The sequence below is a fragment of the Miniopterus natalensis genome, chromosome 5, assembly GCF_054644295.1.
Source record: "Miniopterus natalensis isolate mMinNat1 chromosome 5, mMinNat1.hap1, whole genome shotgun sequence".
NCBI lineage: Eukaryota > Metazoa > Chordata > Mammalia > Chiroptera > Miniopteridae > Miniopterus > Miniopterus natalensis.
In genome coordinates, this window is record NC_142085.1 from 72616633 (window position 1) to 72641434 (window position 24802).

Sequence of the window (24802 nt, forward strand, 5' to 3'; positions counted from 1 at the left end):
GGGAACAGTACGTCATGGCTGTCCTTGTGAGACCCGTAAATTGAAAAGGATTTGTTTGGATGGACTTATGAATAACTGACCTCATAAAATGCGGCTGAGACGACCTGGAATATAAGTTGGATTTAAGACCACCCTATCTTCCCCTCGCGTCAGTAGCTGCTGCAATCGGAAGTAAAGCACTGAAATTACAGCAGCGTTTTCCTGGTTTTAGATTTTAATGGGACCCAATATTGCCCCCATGCCTCCCCCCGCCTGCCCCCAAACCAAAATATGCAAAAGAACACTCATGACACAATTTACGTAAATATTTTTCAAGGTTTTATTGCAAACCAAAACTGGTTTATCACACACACAAAAAAGTTGTGTGGTGGGGAAGGGGGAAGAATTGTACATATTATAACCATGTTAATTACAGTACATTAAAATGGTGGTTTACATTACAAATAAGCCTGTAAGTTTAAATATACTAGTGTTATAACCCGATGTACAGACTTTATACAATACATACAATTATCAGGAATGCAAAAAAAAAAAATATCCCCATAAATAATGCCCATTTTCAGGTGACATTTTAAACAATGAAAACACCAGGCTTGACCGACAACTGGGGCATTGGTCCATAAAAACCCTTTCTAAAAATAGAAATATTTGTAGCAGCAATGCTTTCTTTAAGCATCTGGATACAAGTCATTGCAAGACCATTTCAATAAATTTTAGTTATTAACTATATCTTACAAAAAAAAAAACAGTCTACGCATAAATTTATCTTCCAAATATGGAAGAAACAAACAATGTCCCACATTGTAGTGTCCTGCAAGTGTCACATTGATGCTTATAACTAAATCCATCTGTGATCAGGCATATCACACTCAGACCACTGTTTGCACAGCAATCCACATGGAAAAGTAAAGAGCTGAAACAACACTGCAATAGGAAAAGCTTTGGAGCTAACACGATCTCATCAGAAAAGGCACATTTCATAAGATTCGGTATCACAGCCCAGACAGACCTTCAGGAGATCCTTCTTAGAACAGCATCCTTCTAACAAGCCCATTGCATCCGTCTAAGGCGGCACTCTAATGCGCATTTCAGAGATAGCACCACGTTGGAAGGAAGAATTAAAATGAAAACCTCATGAGCTCACTGAGGAGGAAGTGCTCTTCGAAAAAGCTTCCAGCAAACAGGGTGCAATAAGATTGCCAAGATGTGCAAGCTCCCGGAGATGTGCAAATTCTCTTTTAAGATGTCCTGTCAGCTGGCAGCTCCGCCAAAAGGCTAACTAAAACATTTAAAAACACACGTAAAATCCTTCAAAACCAACCCGAAGACTGTTCAAAGGAAAGAGTCCACGGGAGGTGCATAGGAAAAGCCCAGGAAGGCCTCGGCCGCTTCCTTGACACTGGCCGTGAGGAGGATGCTGTCAGGAGACCTGCCGATGGAGTTGGGAACCGGCTCTTCAGTGAACTCGGGGTCAAAGTGTCGCAGGTCACTGGGTCCACTCTACGGCAGGAAGGAAAAAGCACATTCGCTGCTAAGAATTCACACTGGATACGCTGGGAAATGCTCATTTAGGCTTTACGTTGTGGTGCTCAAGTCTTTAGAGTACAATATAGAAACTCCCATAATCATCATCCACTTCGAGCACAAAACCCAGAGGCCATAGGGAGTTTAAATGAGGATAGTGCTCCCTTTTTGTCTTTTGGTACTTTAATGGATAAACGTGTTGAAAAATTATGTGAGCTTTGTTGGGACAAAAATTTTACTTTTTCTCTAGTTAAAATAATGGTCCATGAATAAAATATCTGCCAATTTATTCCTCGAGGGCCCTCCCCCTCTCCATCACCACCACCAAATCTGACTTAAAGAAATGCCCTTTGGGCCTCCCCAGACTTAGAAGAGAGAAAGATACTCACCACATTTGGGTTAAAAGGGGGAGTAATCTTCTTATTAATGAGATCGTCCCAGTTAATTACAGAGAAGAAGACATGATTCTTAATCTCCATCTGTCGAGGAGAAACACAAGGTTAATTTAGACCGGCAGGATTCAAGAAGGGCACTTCCCAGACAACCAGGAGAAGAGGGAAAAACCACTCACAAAGTCGTCCTTGGCACCCAGCCTCTTTGTCCTGTCCTTCTGCAGGAGGCCCTCCAGGAGGTGTCTTGCAGAATTTGTGATATTTGGCTTCAACTGCAGGGGCTTGTTCAGAATGTTGTCGTACATCTCAGCTGTGTTACGGCTGTAAAAAGGAGGCTGCAAGAAGGAAGAAAATCACTTAATATTTAACTGGAAGTTTTGTAGAGCATATATTACCAACAGAGAAAAAGATTTAAACTGCAACATATTAAGTTGGATTTGACAACGTCTTTTCCTTGATTGGTTTTCTTTGCCCGGGATTTTTAAGTGTCTCTTTGGCAATTTGTATCAGGGGCAGATGCTAATAAAGCCATGCATTTTACTCTCGCATAGGTTAAGTGTGGTCACATCTAGTATAATGTGAATTTCAAAACAAAAATCTGCTAGGTAAGAGTTTACCCTAAGGCATGTATAAAATGACCAACAAGCCTCTTATCATCATTTGATAAGCTTACTGATAAAGGGCAAGACACAATGACCAGGTCTACAATGGACCTGTGTGCCCAGAAGAGTCTGGATTTTAAAAAAACTACATCCTGGGAAGCATTATCAAATCGGGGCAATATTCCATGATTCTCAACGTGCTACTCACCAGGCCATAGAGCATCTCATATAAGACGGCCCCCAGGCACCACCAGTCCACAGTCCTGTCGTAAGGCTGCTTATGAAGCACCTCGGGTGCGAGATACTGAAAGACAGATCAGGAGAACAGAGTTTAGAGCCAGTGAAACCAGGCAATCCCAAGGCCAGGCATGTGCTTTGAAAGAGCTAAGAGACTCTGGATCCACTTGGAGAATATATTTCTTTAGATGACTTCCTGATAAAACTACTGGACTTTGAGGCTGACTGCCCACCCAACAGTATCATACTTGGGGATATAGAAATCTTTTTTGACATGGAACTTGCAAATGGCTAGTTTTAATTAAAACAGCATAAGGTCTTGGAGTATCTCCTGCTGCACCAAATAGCAAGTGTATTTTACTTGCACTGAATTGGACTAAGAAATCTCAGAAAACAGTTGGCTCTTTCTGTAGTTACAAGCATTATTGCATTTATCTCTCTGGGAAGAAGGGTGTAGAGCAGGGACCAAATAGAGAGTGCTCCTACCTCAGGTGTGCCACAGAAGGTGGAGGTCGTGCCGTTCTGTTCAATGTTCTCCTTGCAGAGCCCAAAGTCAGTAAGGACAATGTGTCCCTGGGAGTCCAGCAGAATATTTTCTGGTTTTAAGTCTCTGTAGAAAAATGAACAAAAAAAGTAGTTGCACAAGTTAATTTCACTTCATAAGAAATCCTCTGTAAAGAGAATTGCTAGGGGTATTAGAAGCATTTTACATTCACTGCAGTTGTATCATGAATAAAAAAGGGAGTCCTTGTTCTGCTAATCTATTCTGGATTAGGTCCAATCCTAGTTGGCTAGTTCCCTAGTGGCATGGAGTCAAGGCAGCTCACATGCTGGGGGATCTGGTTTTAGGTGACCGAGCTGTACATAGGCACACATTATTTTAGGGCCCTGTTAGAGGCTAGGGCTTCTGTGTCTCCTTTATACCCAAGAAGGTTGCCTTAAGAGCTCTTCAGCTCACCTATAAACGATGTTCAGAGAGTGCAGGTAACCCAAGGCACTGGCTATTTCAGCAGCATAGAAACGGGCCCTCGGTTCCAGGAAGCAGCGCTCCCTCTGGAGATGGTAGAACAACTGCAGGAGACAGAACAAAGTTGGTCTGTGATGCCAAAGCCTGATAACAATGCATTTAATTAGTCTTGACATATATAGCTAAAGAGAACAATTGCAGGAAGTCTCCCTAAATAGTCTGTATTAACTATTTGAAACCCGGCAGGTTAAAGGAAATGCTAATTCTGGAAACTTTCCCCCCTCCCCTAAGCATCTTTTAAAAACCATGTGCACAGACAAGTTAGCCCATCTTCCCTCCGCTCACCTCTCCACCGTTAATGTAGTCAAGGACAAAGTACAATTTGTCAGCAGTCTGGAAGGAGAAGTGAAGGCCCACCAGGAAAGGGTGTTTTACATTCTTCAGTAGAACATTCCGCTCCGACATGATATGCTTTTCCTAGGGAAAGGACAATCAAGATTTAGTGGCGAATTTCAACACGGCACCGGAATTCCAAGCTGAAACTACTCAATGAAAGTCCATCTCCAACCTCAACCCATCAAGCACATGTCATACCTCCTTCTTTTTCAGGATCGCTTTCTTCTGTAAAACTTTGACTGCGTAGAATGCTTCTTCTGCTTTGTGTCTTGCTAGAAGAACCTGGAATTTCAATTAAAAAATCATTTTGCTATCCGCATCCAGGGAGAATGGAAAATAAGTGCACGACAGGCTATAGATAATGAGGTCTTCAGATTTGAAAATACCTTTCCAAAACTGCCCTTCCCGATCACTTTCAAGAAATGGAAGTCAGATGGTTTAGCATGAGGATTGGATGACGGGCCAAGGTTGATTTGCTGAGAAGGGCTTGGCTGAAAAAGAGAATGTTTTCTTTTAATACCTTGGTTTCAAAGGAGGACATCGGTAATAAGGTAGAGGCACAGCCAAAGACATTACATCTGCAAATGTAACCTTCAAAACTGCTTTTCATCCATACATATTAATATCCCAAATCAGAGTATGGGAATTGTACGTAATGTTATTGTAAGCAGATAAATCGTTTATGAAATATGCCTTTTAAAATATTCCACTGACTCAGTCCTTAAGTGCTTATGTCACTTGTTATGCATGAACCAAAGAGGCATTCCTGCCTTAATACTAATTTCTAGAAATGCCATTTTAATTCATCAATGTAGGAATACTGACTCATTTACAAGATTCCTGCACAGATGCATCACAAATAGAGAATACTTACTGGAGGAGAAGGGTTGGCATTCATAAGCTCAGGCTCCTGAGGTTGGGAGATTTTCAAAATGGACTGAACTTCAGGGCTGCAAAGAAAGAAACAATTTAGAACCTCCTAACTCGCCACATGGGGGCACACCAACACAGACTGTGGGCTTCTGGCTCAACTTTTGCCGGAGAATTCAGTGTTTAAACTAAAAACACCCAAATAAATTACTCAGTTAAAGAAAACAGCCAAAGGAAATAATAAACCCAGTTAAATAAAGAGATGAGGGTTGTCTTTCGTGAAGACAGGGGCGAATCAGGCCAACATGAAAATTTTATCTTACAGCTTTCGAACAAGCCAAATCCGCAAATTAATTCTAATGTTTAAAATGTTTTAAACAGTGGAACTTCAAAAGGGATCCCCATGCCCGAGGAGGTCTTGGCCCCCCGATCACTGCTGAGAATGTCTTTACTGCTGGTGAATTGAAACCAGACTAATTTTTATTTCCCCAAATCACCCCAACTTACTGTTTGCATGCATAGGAGTTATTGGCGATCTTCTGAATGAAGTCGTTCAGGCCCATCCTCCTCTGTTTCATGAAGGCTGTGAATCAGACAGGAGAAATAAACGTTTAGGAGGCTTTGTGACACCCGACGCCACGCGCACCGACCTGCTGCGGTCTCTGCGAAACCTTTCCACCTGGCGCATCCTCGGCTTACACCCAGGCTTCCTGAACTCACCGATCAGGATGGCTACCATTCCCCTCATTCTGGAGTACGTGAGGGTGCCCCTAGCAGCCTCGGTTTTCACTGTCATCGCCGCAAAGTGGGCACAGGACGCACGGCGACGGCGCGGGGAGTCGTTGGCGACGGGAGACCGGCTGAACCGACAGCTGGCTCTGGCCGCGCGGCCCGTCTTATAGGCGCTGCGCCTCCGCGGGGGCGGGGCCCGCGCCCCAGGGAGGCGCCCGCCGCCAGGCCCCGCCCCGCCCCGCGCCGGCCCCGCCCCCGGCTGCGGCGCGGCTCCGCCGGCAGCTCCGCGACCCGCAGCCGCTGGAGGGCAAGCCCCGGGCGGGGGGCGGGGGCGCCGGGCGCGCTGGCCGCGGGGGACCCCCGGGCGCCGGGCGGTTCTCCGCCTCTGTAGCCCCAGGGTCTGGGGGAGGGAAGCCGCAGCCCGGGGGTGGGGAGGGGGTGCGAGCCTGGGGTAATTTTCCACGCTTCTCATTTATTCCGCCCAGCAGGGAAATCGGAGTCTCGGCTCCCGGGCGCTTTCCGCCCGGTGCGGGGCAACCGGGTGCCCTGGCGCCCGCTCCGGTGTATGGAGCCCTGACTCCGGATTCACCCCGGCGCAGGCTCCGACCCTCTGCCCCGGTCCACACCGCAGCGCCGTCTGCCCGCGCCCGCGCCCCCCGCCGGGGTTATCGCTGGGGCGCAGGGCGTCAGCGCCCCGGGAGGGCGGCCCCGCGCGCCCTTATCTTCGGGGTCGGCTTGGGCCGGAGCGCCCGGCCAGTCCCCGGCTCCCGCCGCCCGCGTCCCCTGGCCTCGCCCCTCCGCTCTCAGAACCACACGGACGCCCGGCCCCGCTGGCTGGGGGCGCGCGCCCAGCGCGGGCAGTGACAGGTCCCCGCGTGCCCGCCGCGCTTACCCAGTCCGGTCAGCAGGAAGGACTCGCTCCGCTTCTGCGCCTCGGCCCTCTTTTTGTGGCGGGGCCGCAGCAGGGACTGCAGCCGGGCCCTGGCCAGCGCGCCCTGCATCTCCCCCATGGACGCGGCCGGGGCGCAGCCGGCGAGGCGACCGAGAGCACTGGCGTTTCCTTGAAGGAGCCGCCGTGACTCAGGCCGGGCAAGATTTCCTGCCCCCGTCCCAAAACAAACAAACGGCCCTTGTGCGCGGCCGAGCCGCTTCCGAAAACGCCTTTTTTGTGCTTTTGGCCAAAGCCGAGCCAGGCTGAAAAATCCCAGAACTTGGAAGCGGAGGAAGGAAGGAAAGAAAGAGGGAAGGGGGAGGGAGAGGTCAGGAATGCGTAGGGGAGGGGGCGGAAATAAAAGTCGTCTCCGCACTAAAGGGAAAAAAAGTCCAACCCGCATTTCACTTTTTTTTCCCTAAAGTAATCTCTGAGAACATTCTGTCCCTTCCGCGTGTAATTTTTTTTTCCCCTTGCATTTTTAATCCCCGCCATGCCCAGAAACACGTGAGTAGAGTAGGTGGCGGTCTAGGGGAGCAGCGGCTCCGCGCAGGGGACGACCTGGCGTGACCCCGGGGCACCGCGGGGCCCGCGCCCTGGGGCTGCGCGGCTCCCGCGGCCTCTCTCCCGCCCCGACCCGAACCCCGGCAAGGCCGCGCTCCACTGTCCTAAAGTCCCTCGTCCGCGCTCCTTCCCTTCCTCTCCCCCGTGTACTCCAAGGGCTGGCCCGGGAGTCTTCTTACAGTTTCACCACCTGGCTCTTCCTCTCAAGTCCCAGATCAACTGTGAACCGTTAAGCTCCTGAAAAACTAGCCGGGAGCCTCGGCTGCAGAAAGCAGAGGGCAGAGGGAAACTGTGGAGCGCGGTGCCTTCCTGCAACCCCGCCGCGGGGCCGTGCCTGGGACCCGCACCTGACCGCGGGCGCGAGGATCGCCCCAGAGTTGGCTGGGACGCCGCGGGTGCTCCCCTGGGCCCGGAGCGAAGGGAGGGAGGCTACAAGTGACTAGGAGCGGCAGGGCGGGCACCTGGTCCTCCCCGGTGCTGCCGGCGGTGGCTGCCCTGCCGTGACCCCTTGCTGCGAGGGCCTTGCCATTTCAGAGTTGCCTGCTGGGTCAGACACTCCGAAATACCAGCTGTCAAACCAAGAATAGCATTGAAGTGGGTTTTCTTTGGTCCAGGGCAGGGATTTGCTTTGCAGGCACAACCACCTCATTTGCCCTAATATGATCTGTGGCCTCAACTGCTTGAGTTTGCTGTTACCACAGCCCCACACTGGGAGAAGGGAACACACATCCTTTCTCCTGGAGACTGGCTGTGAAAGTTGGCTCCGCATCCACTCTTTAAAAAACACTTACTATTGCCTGTAGTCGATGTCCCAACCTAAAGCAAGGTTTAGGAAACTCCAGATCACAGTGACTGGCCCACTTCTGCTTCCTCTTGCATAGATTCTTCCTATAGTATGATTTGTTAGTGTGTTCCACTTCACCTCAGCCCAGCCCTGCTCCCACACCATTCCTTCCCCATTTGAGAGAGAAAATTTTGCAAGAGATTGCCTAGAAAGAGCAGCCTGCACAAAGATTTTGCATGCTTGCTTGCTTTAAAAACATTAAGAAACCTTCCTTCAGAGACCCACCAAAGTCCCACCTCCACTTTCCCATGCCAAGTAACCCCAGATCCTCTGAAGCATCTTTATTTTCTCCATTTCGTCCAAATTTGAGTAATAAAAGCAGACGAACCTTTCAAAGGAGATTTTACAGCCCCCTCTTTCATTCTTCAGGTCGCCTAGGATATGAACGTTGGTGGTAACTTTCTGGAGGCTGGAGGCAGGTAGAGCTCAGTTAGAGCTCAGTTAACCTCCAGCCATGTGCCTGGTAAGGCTGGAGGCTGATGACCTGGGAGCACGAGGAGTCAGAGGCGCCTGTCCCTGCTGTGCCATCAACCCCACTTTATATAAAGGCAATTTACATACAGGAAGGGAGCAAGCTGCAAAGTTCAACACTGGACCATTTATTCCCTCCATTGCAACATCACACAGAAAATTACAGTCTTCAGCGTCCTGGGTTTATTACACCCTCAGCAAGACACACACACACACAAAAATGTAACTTGACTGATTATTATTACAAATCAGTCTAGAAAATCAAAACACATGCATAGGGTTCATTTTCTCAAAGAAGCCCTGTCGCTCCTGCATACATTCCAGGAAGAACATGGAATTTAAGTTAGAGGACTCTAAGTGGAATAGAGAAGAGGCACCACCACGTGATTTGTGGTTGGAACAGAAAAGGGACGTCTGATGTGTCCCCCCCACCCCATGTTCAGCAGTTGGAGACGAATGGTCTGCTAAACTTATCATTTAACAGAGAGAATCAAGTTGTTGAGACTGGCTTTTCTTCCAACCGGATACCTGGTGGGTGGAGCAGGCGCCCCCTGTTCTGTCCAGGCAACCCACTAAGACTTCCGAACAGGAAGGTGACACACGGGTGGCGGGTGCAGGAGCAGGGGGAGGTAGGCAAGGGAGCTGCGTGTGACGCGCCAGTTAACTCTGCACAGGCTTCAGGCTGCCCTGTGGCCGCTCTTGAAGCGTTTGATCTGTTTCTTCCTCCCGGTCGCCAGCTTCTTTCTTTGGTCCAGAAAAATCCTCCTACTGGTAGGAACGGGCCTTTTCCCTCCTACTCCCTGCCGGCGAAGTGGCCTGGGTTGCGTCACAAAATGCAGCGAGTAAGTGCAGCCCAGAGGGCGATCGTGTTCTCTGGGAGAGCCACTCAAATGCATGATTTACCCTACAGTTCCAGAAAATTTCTTTACCAAACCTTGTGCAGTCAGATCAAATATAGACGACTTGACATAAGATAGGCTAATTACCTGCCCACTCCCCCAAGCCAGCCCACTAAAATTTAGGCCTCACAATGGGCCAACTGCAGTCAAAACTCTCAAATGGAATGGATTCAACAAGATGTAAAGTTTGCACTTAAAATATTTTTCTCGTGCATGTATACTTTAACTCTTCTACTTAATTTTTTTCTTAATGATGAACTGTAAAAGCAAATGCCTGAAACTTTTATTAAGATATGACACTTTCCATTTAATTGAAAGGCTCAGAAAACAAATTACTGGTATTTCTCAATATTAGAGGAAATATTTTGAAAAATATTTTTATAAGGACTTAAACTATATCCCCACTTGGACTTTTTAAATGTGTCAGCTGTGCTAGTCTTTGTTCCCTAGATTCAATATCTTCCATTGGTAACAGGGCAATAATTGTTTTGTATGGCTCAAAGTGCCATACATTCTAGAACAATCCTGTACATGGTTTAGGTTCTTATACTTATTGATTCGTTGGTTGATGCTTATAGAATTCTTTCCCTGGAACATCAAAGAAAGCACATAGAAATGCCAGAAAACATAATTATTGCTCTAGGGTAACTAACGGACTCATTTTTGTTGAAGGATATCACCAAGTGCATATCTTTTTTACAGTATTCATCAAACAGAAAATGATGACACATGAATTTATTCAGGATAGCTATTAGAGATAAGTAACTAGCAGTGGCAATTAAATAAATGTTTATTTATGGAACACAGGTTCTATAGTGATTATTACCTTCTGTAATCATAATTGTCAAAATTGACATGCATAAAGCAGATAAGAATGTGATACAGTAGGTAACTAAGAGAAGAACACATTATCTAGGATAATAGTGTTAAGAGTTATTTAAACCCACAAAACTTCATGCTTTTTATACATAGGACTTATTTTTTCCAAAACAGTGGTTTTGAATAAACAAGACTAAACACATAAGAACCTTGGAAACAGGTTTTGTTAAGTAATGTACATGTAGCTGTCTAGTATGGAAGCCTTATGCTGTTTTCCCTAATAGCATTTTTCAACTATTAAGGATTATGGAATTATTGTGGTTTTGTGTGTGTGTGTGTATGTGTGTGTGTGTGTGTGTGTGTGTGTTTCTGAGTGGGGCAAGGATAGGCAAAATTGTTAATTAGCAACACTTGCTTTTAGGACCAAACTTATCTTCTTCCTGTACCCCTTTTTTGTCACTTTAGATGACTTCTATGCTTCCACATCCCACCCACAGCACTGGCATACAATGTGGTATGCCAAACTCTGAACTTTTGCTTCCTACCCTCTTTCCCACTAATGCCAACTGCCTCAGGGCCCTGCTCTCGGCTAATCGCCATTGGAGATGTTGAGTGGATCTTTCCAGCTCCCTCCCTCCTTCCCTCCCTCCCTCTGCCCTCCCTCCTTCTCTCCCAGTCTCCTTTCAATTCATTCATGCAAGCATTTAACAAGTACTTTAAGTACAAATATTAAGATCAGGGGACACAAATATGAGTAATCCAGTTATCTGACTTCACAGAAGCTCTCATTTAAGGAGACTTGATGAGTGCTAACACAGAAGTTTGAGCCAGCCAGAGTAGAACAGAGGAATTTTCTACTAGATTGAAGCAGAGGCATGGAATTGTTGAGGAAAGGCCCCACAATGAAATGATAGTTGGGCTGATCTTGGAAAGCCCAGATTTGTACAAAAGAGGAAAGTTGTTCTAAGCAGAAGCAGTTATCTGAGTAACAAACTAAGGTGCTGTGCAGCAGCTCTGGAATAATTTGGAAATATGGTCCTTACTCAGACCTTACACCCAAGCAAAATGTATATGGCCACTACTAGTGAAATAGGAAAGTAGCACTTTCAAGTGAAATTAAAAAGGACTGTGATTATTAGCCTGCATAGGCACTTCTATGCCTGGTACAGTTCTAGTCATGTTTGGAGTTCATTCATCCATTCATCAACAGATTCTTCTAGAACTATGCACCAGACCTGTACTAGATGCAGGAGATACAGTGATAAACATGAGCTCACACGGTGACAGGCAGGTGGGGAATTGCCTACAAGGTTAAACTGAGCCCTATTGTCTAGAGATTTAAAAACCACCGAGGAAAGTCCCTCCACCAAGGCTTTTAAAGTGACACCTTCCAATGTGTTTTGGAGAGTTAATTCAAACCAAAATGTGATTGATAACTCAACTATTACTCCTTCTATTAGGATATTTGCTTTTCTTATCTCATTAAAAATGAATAAATTTACAAACACAGACATATAAGGGAGTGTTGAAAGTTGGAATGGGCAAATTTACATAGTTGGAAGATGGAGGAAAAGTTTAGACAGCATAGTTACGGTCTAGCACAGGGATTAGCAATCTTCACAGTAATAACATCAATGGTCTGTACCCATTCCTTCTGGAAAATCAGGCCACAGGAAAGTGGGCAGGAGGATGGGGGCATGGTTTGTAGTGAATTTTTTATTTCACTCAGGGCATAAATTAAAGAAGGGAGGCCAGTGGTTGCTCTTGACATAGGAGGAATGGGAATCTAGCTAGCAATAAAAAAAAAGTGGATCTTAAGAGGCTGAAAATTCGCCTTATCTCCATCTTTGGAATGTTGTAATGTCTGATGTAGCATAATCCAATAAACAATAAATAATAATGATAATTGTGAACTAGAAAAAATATGAAGGGCAAGGAATTGCACATATTTCACAGCTTTATATTTGGTCCTCAGGATTGACCTGGAAAATGACATCTGGGGAACTTTCTATATGATTATGAAAAATGATACAAAAGCAAGAGGAAAAAATTTTAAAGTCAAAATTCAATATTATCTCTGACTTTCTAAACACAAGAGGACTATGGCTTTACTGAGAGCCTTATATATTATCAACAAAGCTTTAGTGTTAGACATTTATTATTAGCCATTTATTTATTGTTAGATATTTGCTTTTTAAAAGACCTTTCCACTCAATTAAAAAAATTACTTTTTCCTGATAAAACATCAGGTATTGTAGCAAAGAAAGGCAGAGAGTGTTAGGCTGAGGAGCGTCTCCTTTCACCCTGTCCAGGGCCAACCCTCATGCCCACTTACTTCCCTTACTAGTCCTGTGGCCCAGCCTTAGCATTCAGGCAGCACAGGGCTGGGAATTTCTTTGCTGAATCCTTGTGACACACATATTAAAGTTCCAACCTACAGGAAGACAGTATAAAGGGTTCTCTTTCACTCCAACTTTATTCACAAAGTGGCAATAGAAAATAAGGAGTCTAGATTTCTGGCAGACATCTTTAGCCAAACTAAAGTGAAACCTAAAAGCTTTAATTGGCTCAGTGTAAATCTCTCCCCAAATCTTTCCTATTTCTGACCCTATAATCAATCTAGCAAGAAGCAACAGAAGCTCAGGCCTCCCCTAAGGACTGTTTCCTGTAAACTCTGCCTACAAATTGCAGCAACAAAATTAGATAAATGTAATAGTAACCAGCAGTGGGAAAACCAAGGATGGCTGGCATCTAATGTAAAGCCGTTTAGGGAGCTTCCTTTTGATTTCAACCCTGAATGTAACCATAATGTTTATGTCACCTCCTACAGCAAGCTCAGGACTGTCAGTAACAGGCTGAAGGTACACATTAGTGGGCTACAACTGAGGCTCATTACCTGTGAGACACAGATAAGATATTCTCTAAACCTTAATCTCTTAATCTGCGTAACGGGGATACTACTACTTTATATATAAATTGTGAAAAATAGTCCAAATAAAGAATTTAGTAAGTGCTATGCTCAAATTGGAATCTCACTTTGAAAATATGCCTGTGTTCCTTACCCTTGCCCTACACACACCACTACAAATAGAACACATCAACAAGTCAAAGTAATAGTGGCATGTGCTGTGTTTAAAGCACATAACATCCCTTAATCTGTGGGGCCAAGGATGGGCCAAGGAGTCTGCCTGATGGAATTCCATAAAAGGCCTGAAAAGATAACCCGCTTTGTTCTTCAAACCTCCAACTCCTCTCTTGGTCTCCACACAGACAATGCCCCAGAAGGGGCTGTATCAAAGAACTGAATGCCACAATAACAGAATAAATTCTTGTTTACCAAATGTTTGAAGTAAAGGCTTGTTTTGTTTGGAAAAGCAGAGAGGGAGCCAAAAACTAACCCAAAAGAATTTTCAATTGCTCATGGTGGATGGGAAATAATAGAATGTAAGTAGGGACCTACTGAGAGGGTAAAGTCATTGAAAGAAGGTCAGAGAAGGCCAGCTAGCACAGAAGGTGCCTTTTCTAGGTCATTCAGCTTATCCCTCAGTTATGGAAAGAGGAACAAGTCCCAGCTGGTCATGGCCTGTTACCTTTAATCTTCAGACCTCTATGGAGCACCTCCTTTGTGCCAGGCACTGTACTAAGCCTTGGATCTAACAAGAATGCCTGAGATAAGCAATGTTGCTGCTCTCTGGCATGGTCTATATTTATTTGGTTAAATTGAACAGTGCTTTCCCCAAAGGAAAGGTAAGCTTGCAGATATTTCTACTTTTTCCAAGGCTCAGCTCTGCCTTAATGCCATTAACATGCAAGCTTAGGCATGTTTAACCATTTAGAATATTCACCTTTCCAAGTGAGGAATGAGCTGGAAGTTCTCCTGCAGCTCTAATAGTGTACAGTTCTATGGTACCTAGGAGAAGATAAATCTAGAAGGAACTTCTGGGGTCCCAGAACCACGTCACTTCACATGGCTTCCTATAATAATGCCCCACACCCAGCTAATCCTCTGGGTCCCCCCTGCCTCCCCTCACTGTAGCCTTTAGTTAGAAATTGTGTGCTCTTAGTTATTGGAATCTCAGATGTGTCTCTGAGCCCTGAGTCCCTGAACACCAGGAGGTACAATTCATGCTTCTCTACATGACATCCTCCAGCCACAGCCCTCTCCAGTCCCTCCCTTTTCAACCTGTCCTCCAGACTGGTGCCATCTTCACTCTGCTCCTTTAGCAGCCCAGGCTAAAAAGCAAAACAAAATCAAAGCCAACAAAAAACCCTTGGTTTTAGCTATTTTATTACATATCATGCTACTCAATTGCTTCAGAAATCTGGGGGACAAGATTTTATGATGTACAATGAAGATTTTTAAATTAAGGCTATTCTTTCTGTCCAAAGGGATCATTGAACAATCATACTGAATAACCATTTTTTTCGAGAAAACTAGATGCTGATTTTTTACAGATATTATTGAATGGATACTTTGTCAGGTTCAGAGAATCAAACCATTGGAAGGGTGACCACCCAGGCTTTTATTCACCGAGCTTGGTTAAAATGCCAATTTAGCCTTTTGTTCCAAGGACCACAGATAATCTTCCAAAGAGTCAGAAAAAAGTATCCTCTTTTTTCTCTCCCTTTTATACTGCTCCCAAATTCTCTTTGCCCCCAATTTTTGCTGTCTCTAGAGATAAAATTTAAAAATGAGAAGCCCATTGGGTCCCATGATTCTTTACTTCTGATTCTAGCTCGGGGCCCTCTGGCCTGTTCTGTTACCAGCCTCCCCAGCCTTGCAGCCTTGCATGATTGTATTCACGAGACAACGGCAGTTGGCCAAGGAGAACTGCCCCTTCGTTAGAGTTTAAAGAAAGTTATAGCAAGTTATCTTCCCCAGAGTGTTCTAGTTAAGTCAGGGAGGCGGCCTGGTGCTCTCAAGGTCTTTTCCCAGCATTCGAGGATTACCCTGCAGAGTCCACAAAGCACATGTGCCCCCAGTAGCTGATGGCAGCAAAATGTCACACTGTATTTGCAGAGACATAGGAGTAAAAGGAGGGCAGCCCTCTCCATTAATGACACCTACCGTGTGAGTGTGGTTAACAGGAAGGAAAGCTGTCATAACCTGTGTGACTCCTGTCCTTCAACCAGCTTTCCCCAGAACTTCAGCCTGAGGACACGGGATGATGCGGCCGCCTCACAGAGTGTTTTCGTTCTATCTGGAAACCGTAAAGTTCTTCCATAACTTTCTCATGGTCAGAAAGCCTGAAGGAACACTTAATCCAAACCCTCCTACTTATTTATTTCTTTGGTAAATGTCCTTCTTCGCACAATGGTAAGACGCTGACTAAAGGGCCCCTGCTGTGCGGGGCCTGGTGCGCACAAAACTTGGATTTTTATTTCCTGAGTATTCTGCATCTTCACTTACATCTTTCTTAGTGCTTAGTAGAGTTTGGTACATTTCACTATTTTTAGAACATTCCTGGCTAGCTTTGATATTTGGGTTTTGTTGTTTTTCTTGCCCTCCCACTCTCTTTTGAGCTAATGATTTGCAACATTGTTTGTAACCCTAAGAAAACTGGGCACAGTACCCATTTACCAAACAAAAATTCAAAGAAAAATGACTGTGATGCCTTAACCGCACTACCTGACCGTCCACTTCACATATTTGAAAATAGTGAGTGAAAAAAGACGAAGGCATTGTCTTAGCACTAGACAATTTTTGTGGGAAATTCAGGGGGTTGCCTAAAACATATTTTATATTTTACATAGTGGCACCACAACTTGACAATGTGAAGTAGCCAAACACCCCATGTGCCAGGATATGACACCTTAGTCCTTCTGATGCCTAAAAAAAATGGGACCTCATGATATCTGTTATTTTGGGAGGTGTCCACTATGTCTCCATAATTGGCTACTCCTAGAACTGCAGGAGAGATGGCAGGAACCCCATTTCCCCCACAGTTTATTGAAGCTCATCTCAACTCCAAAGACCACCAATAAACTCACTGGTCCCTAGCAACAATCCCTTCCACTGAACAGAGATTTTAGGGATGTGTGCACACGTTTACAGATGTGAACAAAAGATAGGGATCATGAATAATGCCTCTCAATTTAAAAAATATGATCACTTTGAAGAAGTTACTAAAATGTTATTTGTTTATAAAACTTTATGTTAAAAATTGTAAAGAGACAATAATTATCATGAGTATCTACAATAATTCTATTTCACAATTCATAAAATGTTGCTTAAAAAGTTTAAGCCTTAATAACACTAACATAGATCATCATGATTGACCTATTTGAAATTCATTCTTCAAATCTTGATGTTTAAATACCTTTTTATATACCAACATCAATCCAGTTTGGCAAGTCCTGTTTAATAAGCCTTGAATTTACCTTTTAAAAGCAAAAGCTTTTGTTTTTCTTTACCACATTGTAAATGCTGTAGTTTTATATCCACAAGCATCACTGATGGCTCACTGCCATTGGACTTTTTCTTTATAGTAGGAGCTAATACCCGAAGGGCAGAAATGAGCACACCACACGTAGTTTCTGTCTAAGCCCCACTTGCCCCTCTGCATCTGTCTTCCTTCCTCTTCCCACTTTCCTTTATTTCTTCCTAAGACTTTCATTTCCTTTAGGATTATTGATTTCTGTAAGGTTGACAAGGACCTTGGAGGGCTCCCCAGGACTACTATATCTTTTTTCTTAAAACAGTTAACAGAGAATTAGAGTTATTATTGCACACATTATATTATGTGTATATGTATATTATAAGGCATGCATTGTACATTACATATTAAAATATTAATGTTTTAGAATATTAGCACATTTATAAAGATGTCATAACTAGACTACATCTACGAATAATAGTACAAGTGCCTAGCACAGGTAACCTTGTTAGAACGTGGCACTGCTAGATCTAACATCTCAGCTTCCCTGTATGAATCAATTATTTTTCCTTACAGAGCAATCCTTTCTGCTTTTCACAGATGCTTTTTGACATTTGTCTCACAAAGAGACTAGGTGAAGGCATGTGGCCAGGTCATTGTAGACTCATTGCCATTTCTAAAAATTGCCTTAGCTCTGTTGTATTCATATACTCATGTGTATGAAGACAGTTCAGTTCATAGCCAGCATACAGTATGCCCTTTTTCTCTTTGTTTTAAAGTTTAAAACTATTGTATATACATGAAAGTTGGATGTTTTTATTTGAACAGCACCACCAGCCTCACTTCATGTTTTTCATAGCATTGTGAACAGATTCTATTAGTGTTGAAAGTGAGGCAGGATAGTAAGAAGCTAGGAAAATTTCTTGGCAACTGGATTAGGAAAACTAAGACAGGTAGCTGAATGAACTGGGCCAGCAATTTATAGCTAGAAATTGAAGGTCACCAGGGCAGAAAGTGCTAGGTGCCTAGCTATGAGCAAAACTGGCACTGGACCTTGCCCCCAGGGTGGCCTTTTCTTCCCTGGCATATCGCTGATTATGCAGTTTAGACTCCCTGACCTTTCATATCACTTGTCATGCAGTTTAGACCCCCTGATCTTTCCTCCCTAGGACAAACATGGAAAAGCTGATAAATATTCTATTGAGAACCTCCCCTAAGGCAGCCCCTAAACTCCCAGACTTTAAAACCTTCAAAACGAAGTTACCCAGTGTGCGCTCTCCCTCTCTGGAGCATGCCCACGCCTTTCCCTTCTCCCTCTCCTTCCCCCACAGGAGTGCATCTCCAAACTCTAAGGGACCCATGAGAGATGCAACCAGGGCAGCAATGGGCAGCAGCAGCTCGTCCCAGGCCAACCCCCTGAACTCTGACTTTTTCTCTGACCTCTCAGTGAGCCAAAGCAGCCCTGCCTAGGCTCTCTGCTATTGCCTCTTCTGTCCTAAGCCCTTCCTTCTTTCACTGTCCCCAGCTTTAATAAATGTACTCTCAAAATCACCTGGACTCGTGTTATAAAATCTTTCCTGCATGAAGTCAAGAGCCCACACACCACCGGCTGGCCCAAGGCAGACTCGCTCAGGGCAGACCTATTCCTGTCCTGTAACAAAAGGACCTTAGGAATTATGAATCCCCTTTACAATATTCCTGATAATGATTTATTGAAGTCTCTCTTGAATTTTCCACTAAAATCACCTCTACTTCCAAGGCTATCTCTGCCATTGTCAACTAGCATAAGCTGGTGAAGTTCTTCCTTAGACTATATTCAAATATCTTCATGAAAGTCTTTTCAGGGATAGCCCCTTTGCACAGTCTAAAGTTAGACACAGCGGCAGTGCTAAGGTCATACTAACAAGCAGAAATGAACATACTCCTCTGCAACTTCCACAATTTAGTGCATCTATTATAATAGTTAACACTGATTATACTAAGTGGTAGACGCTATGCTTTAGAGCTTTTTATGCAATTTCTTATTTGATCCTCATAATGACCTTATAAAAAACTGTTCCTATCCCCTTGCACATTCGTAAGATCTGAGGCTTAAAGAGGTAAACAGTTTTGTGACACAACATAACTAGTAATGGCAAAAACAGAATGCACATGTAGGTTTTTCTGACACCAAAATTCTGCTTTTAACCAGTAAAATAATCTGCCTCCCTGTGTGTTCCAAATGACTGTCCTTCACATATCTGTAGGCAGCTATCATTATTTTAACGTATACTATTTTATTCATAGTTGGTTTACCTGTATCTGTCTAGTTTATCTACCTGAGTTTTCAACAGTGAAGACTGTTGCCTTGCCCGGCCGGGCGAGACTCAGAGTTTGAGCACTGACCTAGGGTCCAGGAGATCCGGGTTCGATTCCCGGTCGGGGCACATGCCCGGGTTGCGGGCTCGATCCCCAGTAGGGGACGTGCAGGAGGCAGCCGATCAATGACTCTCTCATCACTGATGTTTCTATTTCTCTCTCTCCCTCTCCCTTCCTCTCTCTGAAATCAATAAAGATATATTTAAAAACAACAACAAAAACAGCAACAACAAACAAAACCCTTATTGCCTCCTTCTCTATAGAAACTAGCAGAGCCCTGGACAGAAAGTGACACAATATATCTCACTCTTGTAAAACAAACCCTGCATTTTCCTTAATGTTCCCCTTTTCCCAGCTCCCCCGCTTAACAGCAAGATCACAACTCAGTTTAAATCTCATCCTTCATTTAGTGCCCTTTCCCCAAACAATGGTGTCTACATTCAAGCTACTTTCATTGCAAAGCTCCACTCTTACCTTTTTGAAGCCGTAGCCTGAGAACTGGAAGAGTTTCCAGGAAATCTGACTTCAGTTCTGTCTTAGTTTTTGTAACTCAGTATTTAGCTTTGGGCAAATCATTTCACATCTTCAAGTATCCTGAGGGTTAACAACCATTTTGTTAATCCAAAACCCACAGGGCATTTGGAAAGATCAGATAAGATTAGATATGTGGGAATAATTGGAAAACTCATGTGAGTTATGTAATTAAATACCTATAAGAACAGTGCAGCTGAATTATTAATATAAAATTTTTCTCTAAGAGCCAAAATTTTAATCAGTAGAAAAGAGTTGATTGCCTCTTATTTCTGAAGAGAGAGGGTCACGGATTCCCAGAGCTACATTGCTCATTGAAGTCTGTTCCAAGGGCCCCAGCCTACCCTGAGCCACTTTTTCTCTAAATCCTTTTAATTTTCTTTTTATAGTCAATTTCTAGCTGCATAGAATAAAGGATTTTCAGAATAAGAAAGAAGCTTAGAGTTGATTGGCTTCAACTCTTATTTCACAAATGAGTTTGCTGGGGGCTCCCTGCCCTAAATTCTAATTCTGTTCCCATCTCTGAGCCCCCCAGGTTCACACATAGCTCCATCTCCCTGTGCTCCTCCGGCCCCATCCATGCCACATCTCTGAGGCCATTTCATTCCTGGGATACTTGCTTTCATTATAAGTCATTGGCCTATTCTCCTTATCATGGACAATTTTAAAATCATAAAATAATTTTTCTTCAGAGTTTGAAAACTATATTTATATATAACTAAATAAAATGCTTTTGTTATTAAAGGCAAAAATCCAACATCCTTTTTTCATTTACTTTTCCTACGATAGAATATAACCTCCTGAAATATTGTCTTATGTATTATGTAGCATGTTAATATATGGGACACTCTTTTGGGGCCGTCAAAAGAAAGCTATCAAAAGCTGAATATATTTCAGCATGTTTAAAATAAAATACATTAGGCCATTTTAACATTAGCTGCAACTAAATTTCACTAGGATTTTAAAATCTGCTGTCATATTAATCTGACGTAAAAGGACAAAAGGTTTATTAAAATATATTAAAATATGGGAAAAGTAACTTCTAAGATTATGAAGTTGCAATTAATCTACTTTCCTGGTATTTTTTAAGTGAGAAATTTTTCTAGTACCACTTTAACCATAATAAAATGTCCTTTAATACTCTGGAAAGCAAAGATCTTAGACATAAAATGAATGATTTGGATAAAATGGCCAGAAGGAAATACTGTGTGAAAATATTTTAAAAGAGCCCCAGGGAATCAGAAAACTCAGCCATCATGAAACACTGTTAGTTTAGACTTGAGTAAAACAGCAGAAATAGCAGTAATTTTGGTCATAACAAAGAGGAAGAGAAAATTGTGAGTTCAACAAAGGCAGAAACAGATTTTGCGCCAACTGTAAAGCTTCGGAAAGCTAAACTTTTAATTTACACAATCCAAGGGAGAAGCAGGGAGCTTCTCTGTGCTGAGCTAACCTGGGGATGTAGTCACACACTCACACACTTGGCAGCAGGACAATCGTGAGGATCAGATTTGATGAACTTTCCTGTCAAACATAGATGAGCATGATTCAGTATCTTTAAACAGAAGGGTTTTGAAATGACATTTTGCTACCCACTGGAATAAATACCTGTCCATGAACTTGGAACTCTCTAAACCACATTAATGGTTAAAGTCACGCAAAACTTTGCAGATCTTTGCTTAAGAAGGCAATATTTTATCTAATAACTAAATGATATCTAAAGTTCTCTCTAGTTTGAAGTTATTATGTCCAGCCATATGTCAATTTTCAGGAAGCCCTAGACAACAGAAGATAGTGAATGTTGAGCTTTGTGGCTCAGGGAGAAAAAAACAAGTTATAGATCTAAAAAAGTATGAAATCGTAATAGCAATGGCAAAATAAAATGTATTATTCTTTCAACCCATAGGTTCTAATCTCTAAAATAGGGCAGACGGACCTGTTCAGGTTTGTATAAATGACATACTTATTTCTCCAAGTAAGAAGAGCTAACATATGTAACGTAACTATATACTACATATAGTTCTAAGTAAGTGCCTTTACCGGCATTATCTCCTTTAACCCTCACAAACCTCTATGACCTATTACTAATATTCTATTTTTGCGCATGAAAGGAATGGAAGCACAGAAGGGTGAAATCATTTGTCCAAAGTCACACAGGTAATAGGCACTAAAGTTGGTCGCAAACTCAGGTGGCCTAACTCAAGAGTTCATGGCACTAACCACAGCAGATGGCAAACTACTGAGTAGGTCCTGCTGCTCCCACCAGGGCTCACCGGGAAGCAGGGCCAAATGGCCAGCGGTCAGCTCTGAGGTGAGGTCAGCGACTGAAGATGTGGTTCAGGGTACTGAAGATGACTGTGCTACCTGATCTAAGACAGAGGGAATGAATACCAAGTTGATTTTGAAAAGTGAGCTGGGGGAATAGGGAAAGTCAAAAGCAGCATGAGTGCGGAGTTCTTATGATTGTGCCTTGTCCTTTCCAAAGGCTCTGTCCATTTGTGCTCCTATTGGCAGCATCAGGTGATCTTTGTAATTCTTCACTGTGGGTAAGATGACTTTATTACTGAGCTAGCCATCTTTTTCAGTAGTTAAGACCTCAGTAAATGAGGTCAGTCCACTTAAAAGAGTTTCATGTATCCATAGAGTTTTACTAAATGGTTTATCTCTAATAGCAAGAAGCAAAGTCTACACTAGCCACCAAATATCAGACGGAAAGTTTCTATATAAACAGATCATGTTTACCTTTTACCATATTTTTATTTTTGGTTAGATAATGCCATACTTTGAAGGATGAAGCAACTGCTTTCTAGATATAAATATGAAAGTGTTTTTGCTTTTTAAAAAAAAATCTAAAAATTATGTTTCTTCACTTAAAAAATCTATATAATGAAGTCCTTTCTCTTCTTATATTAATTCAACGATCTAATTTTATATATTCTCTGAAATACTCAAATATTTCTGTGGCCCATATGTTTTCAAACTGAATCATTTTATTTCTACATTTGGTACATAAACAATTACTGCTCCCAAATAAATATGAATATACCACTTTGTAAAGATTTCAGTATCTCCAGAAATCTGGGCTGAATTTTAAAGTATGATGAATCATTAGAAAATATAAAGAAACAATACATAATCCTGAAAATATAAAGGAAAACTAAACTAAATTTTTTCTCTGGGAAAAATTTTGCACAAGAATGATTCTGTTGAATTTTTCTTGAAAGAATTCTAGACATTTTGAACATCCTAATGGTATGATTGCATGTTCTTGTTAAAAGGAGACTTCAATTAAAAGCCCAGGGAAAACATCAGGGACTTATATTTTCACTCAGCAAAATGAGTGCCTGGTTAAAACTATGGCCCTTGCAAAAGAAACCTTATTGTTGAACCACTTCATTATCTGACTTCCTCTAAGCAAAGAACATTATCTGTGTCACCAGTACTACTGGAAAGAACACACATTTTGAAAGTGTGGGGAAACTCACCCTACCTTGAAATTCTAATTTAAGAGGATGTTAAGGACCATTGTAGGACCAGCAATAGAAAAAAGGAAAGGTGTGCAAAAACAAACAACTCAAGTTTTAAAGCCTAAAAACAAAGATAATAAAAAAGAGCCTGAATTTGTGCAGCTTGTTTGCTTTTTGTCAGAACAAATGCTGGGAATGGGTGAGAGAGTCAAGTCCAAGGGAAAAAAGTATGGTTGGTAGGATTATGGGTGATTAATTTTCTTCCTTTTTCTACTTTCCATTTATTTCCTATGATAAACATATGCTGCTTTTATATTACATTTAAAAAGAGCTTTTTAAACATTACTTTTGTTTCGCCAATTATCAACATCTACATATGGCAACTGAGCATACCAGCCCTGCCCTCTGGTAGTTGATGCAAAAAGACACCAAGTATGAGAATCTAGGCAATCTCACCAGATTTCAGGGTGAGCCTACTTTTAGTAATTCCTTACATCAAAACAAAATTATTTTAAAACTTAAATTCTATTTTTATCAGGCAAAGTGGACTAGTTACCTCTAATATTTAACTCTCCTGAAGCTATGTATCAAGACACTACATATGAAATTAATAAGTAAAATGCTTTCTGATGATGTTGGCTTTGAATGCAAATATTTCATTCACCGAAATATATTTTCCATAGGAAATCATGGAATCATTTTATCACAATTATTTCAGGAATTGAAAAGGTTACCATAATGAAATGCATACAGTGACTAGAATATTCCCTTTTTAAGAATCTATTTACAGGCTCATAAATTTGCATGTTGCTGGAAGATGGCTGTGGAGGTGCTTTAGCTTGTGTTTACACTGAACAAAATGGAAGGCATTTAGGAAAGGTTTTAGTTAGAGGGCTGATACGCTGAAGGAGAAAGGGCACAATGCCACGTAGAAGCCACAGCAGAGACAATTGCATCCCTCAGATTCAAATTCTCAGAAAAGCAGTTATGACTAGAAGAATGTTTAACTTCCTAAACCTGAAGGGTCTATATCTTGAAAAACATAGAGCATAGTCTAGACACATTATAGTCAAACTGATAAAAACCAAAGATTTAAAAAAATTAGACTAGCCAGTGAGTGGCCACACATTACATTCAGAATAACAATAATTTAAACAATCACTGATTTCTTAGAAACTATAGGGATCAGAAGACCATGGACAAATATTTTTAAAGTTATGAAAGAAAAAAAGAATACTCAGAATTCCACACATAGAAAACATATCTTTCAAGAATGAAATAAAGATTTTTTTATTCACAAGTGCATATCATGAAGAGAAGAGAGAACTAACAGATATCATTGCCAGGGAATCAGTGCATTATAAGAAATGCTAAAAGATGTTTTTCCAGACTAAAAGAAAATTATCCTTGAGGGAAACTTGGATCTTTAGTAAGAAATGAAAAACATCACAAATGGTAAACATCAGAGTAAATAGAAAATATTTTTTCTCTTGTTTTTGTTGAAATACATTGTATTATAGGCTTTATTTTATATGTAGAAGTAATATTTTTGACAACCATAATGTAAAGGATGGGAGAGGGAGTGAGGAAAATGGACCTATACCTTTTCTTATTTCTACAATGGTCTTTGAAAACTTAAAAGTTACTTATTGTAATCCCTAGAGCCACCACTAAGTCAATAGATAATAGTGATTTCTAAAAAATATTCAAATAATAGAGAAGTCAGGAAAGGAAGAACAGACAAATAAAGAGAAGAAGGGACACGAGGAAAATAAACAGCAAGATGGTATTGTTTTATCTAATGAGGTCAACCATCACATT

The 24802-nt window shown here is 42.3% G+C and overlaps 1 protein-coding gene across 3 annotated transcripts in view; it reads right to left on the bottom strand.

The window, feature by feature from the left end:
* Positions 1-305: 305 nt before the first annotated feature.
* SGK1 (serum/glucocorticoid regulated kinase 1) overlaps positions 306-24802 on the bottom strand; it is a 92920-nt gene continuing 68423 nt past the window's right edge. Inside the window, exons 1-12 of one of the 3 annotated variants that reach the window (XM_087817634.1) lie at positions 6613-6745; positions 5496-5571; positions 4993-5068; positions 4505-4609; positions 4317-4400; positions 4068-4199; positions 3714-3826; positions 3242-3365; positions 2727-2822; positions 2096-2251; positions 1914-2003; positions 306-1500 (exon numbers count right to left, since the gene is read on the bottom strand). In XM_087817634.1, the coding sequence (XP_087673760.1) occupies positions 1333-1500; positions 1914-2003; positions 2096-2251; positions 2727-2822; positions 3242-3365; positions 3714-3826; positions 4068-4199; positions 4317-4400; positions 4505-4609; positions 4993-5068; positions 5496-5571; positions 6613-6730 (1338 nt within the window). In that variant the 5' untranslated portion in view covers positions 6731-6745 and the 3' untranslated portion in view covers positions 306-1332. Of the gene's footprint in view, positions 1501-1913; positions 2004-2095; positions 2252-2726; positions 2823-3241; positions 3366-3713; positions 3827-4067; positions 4200-4316; positions 4401-4504; positions 4610-4992; positions 5069-5495; positions 5572-5708; positions 5827-6612; positions 6746-24802 lie in introns of those variants that run through there. The other 2 variants (XM_016204943.2, XM_016204941.2) reach the window with 2 other exon arrangements.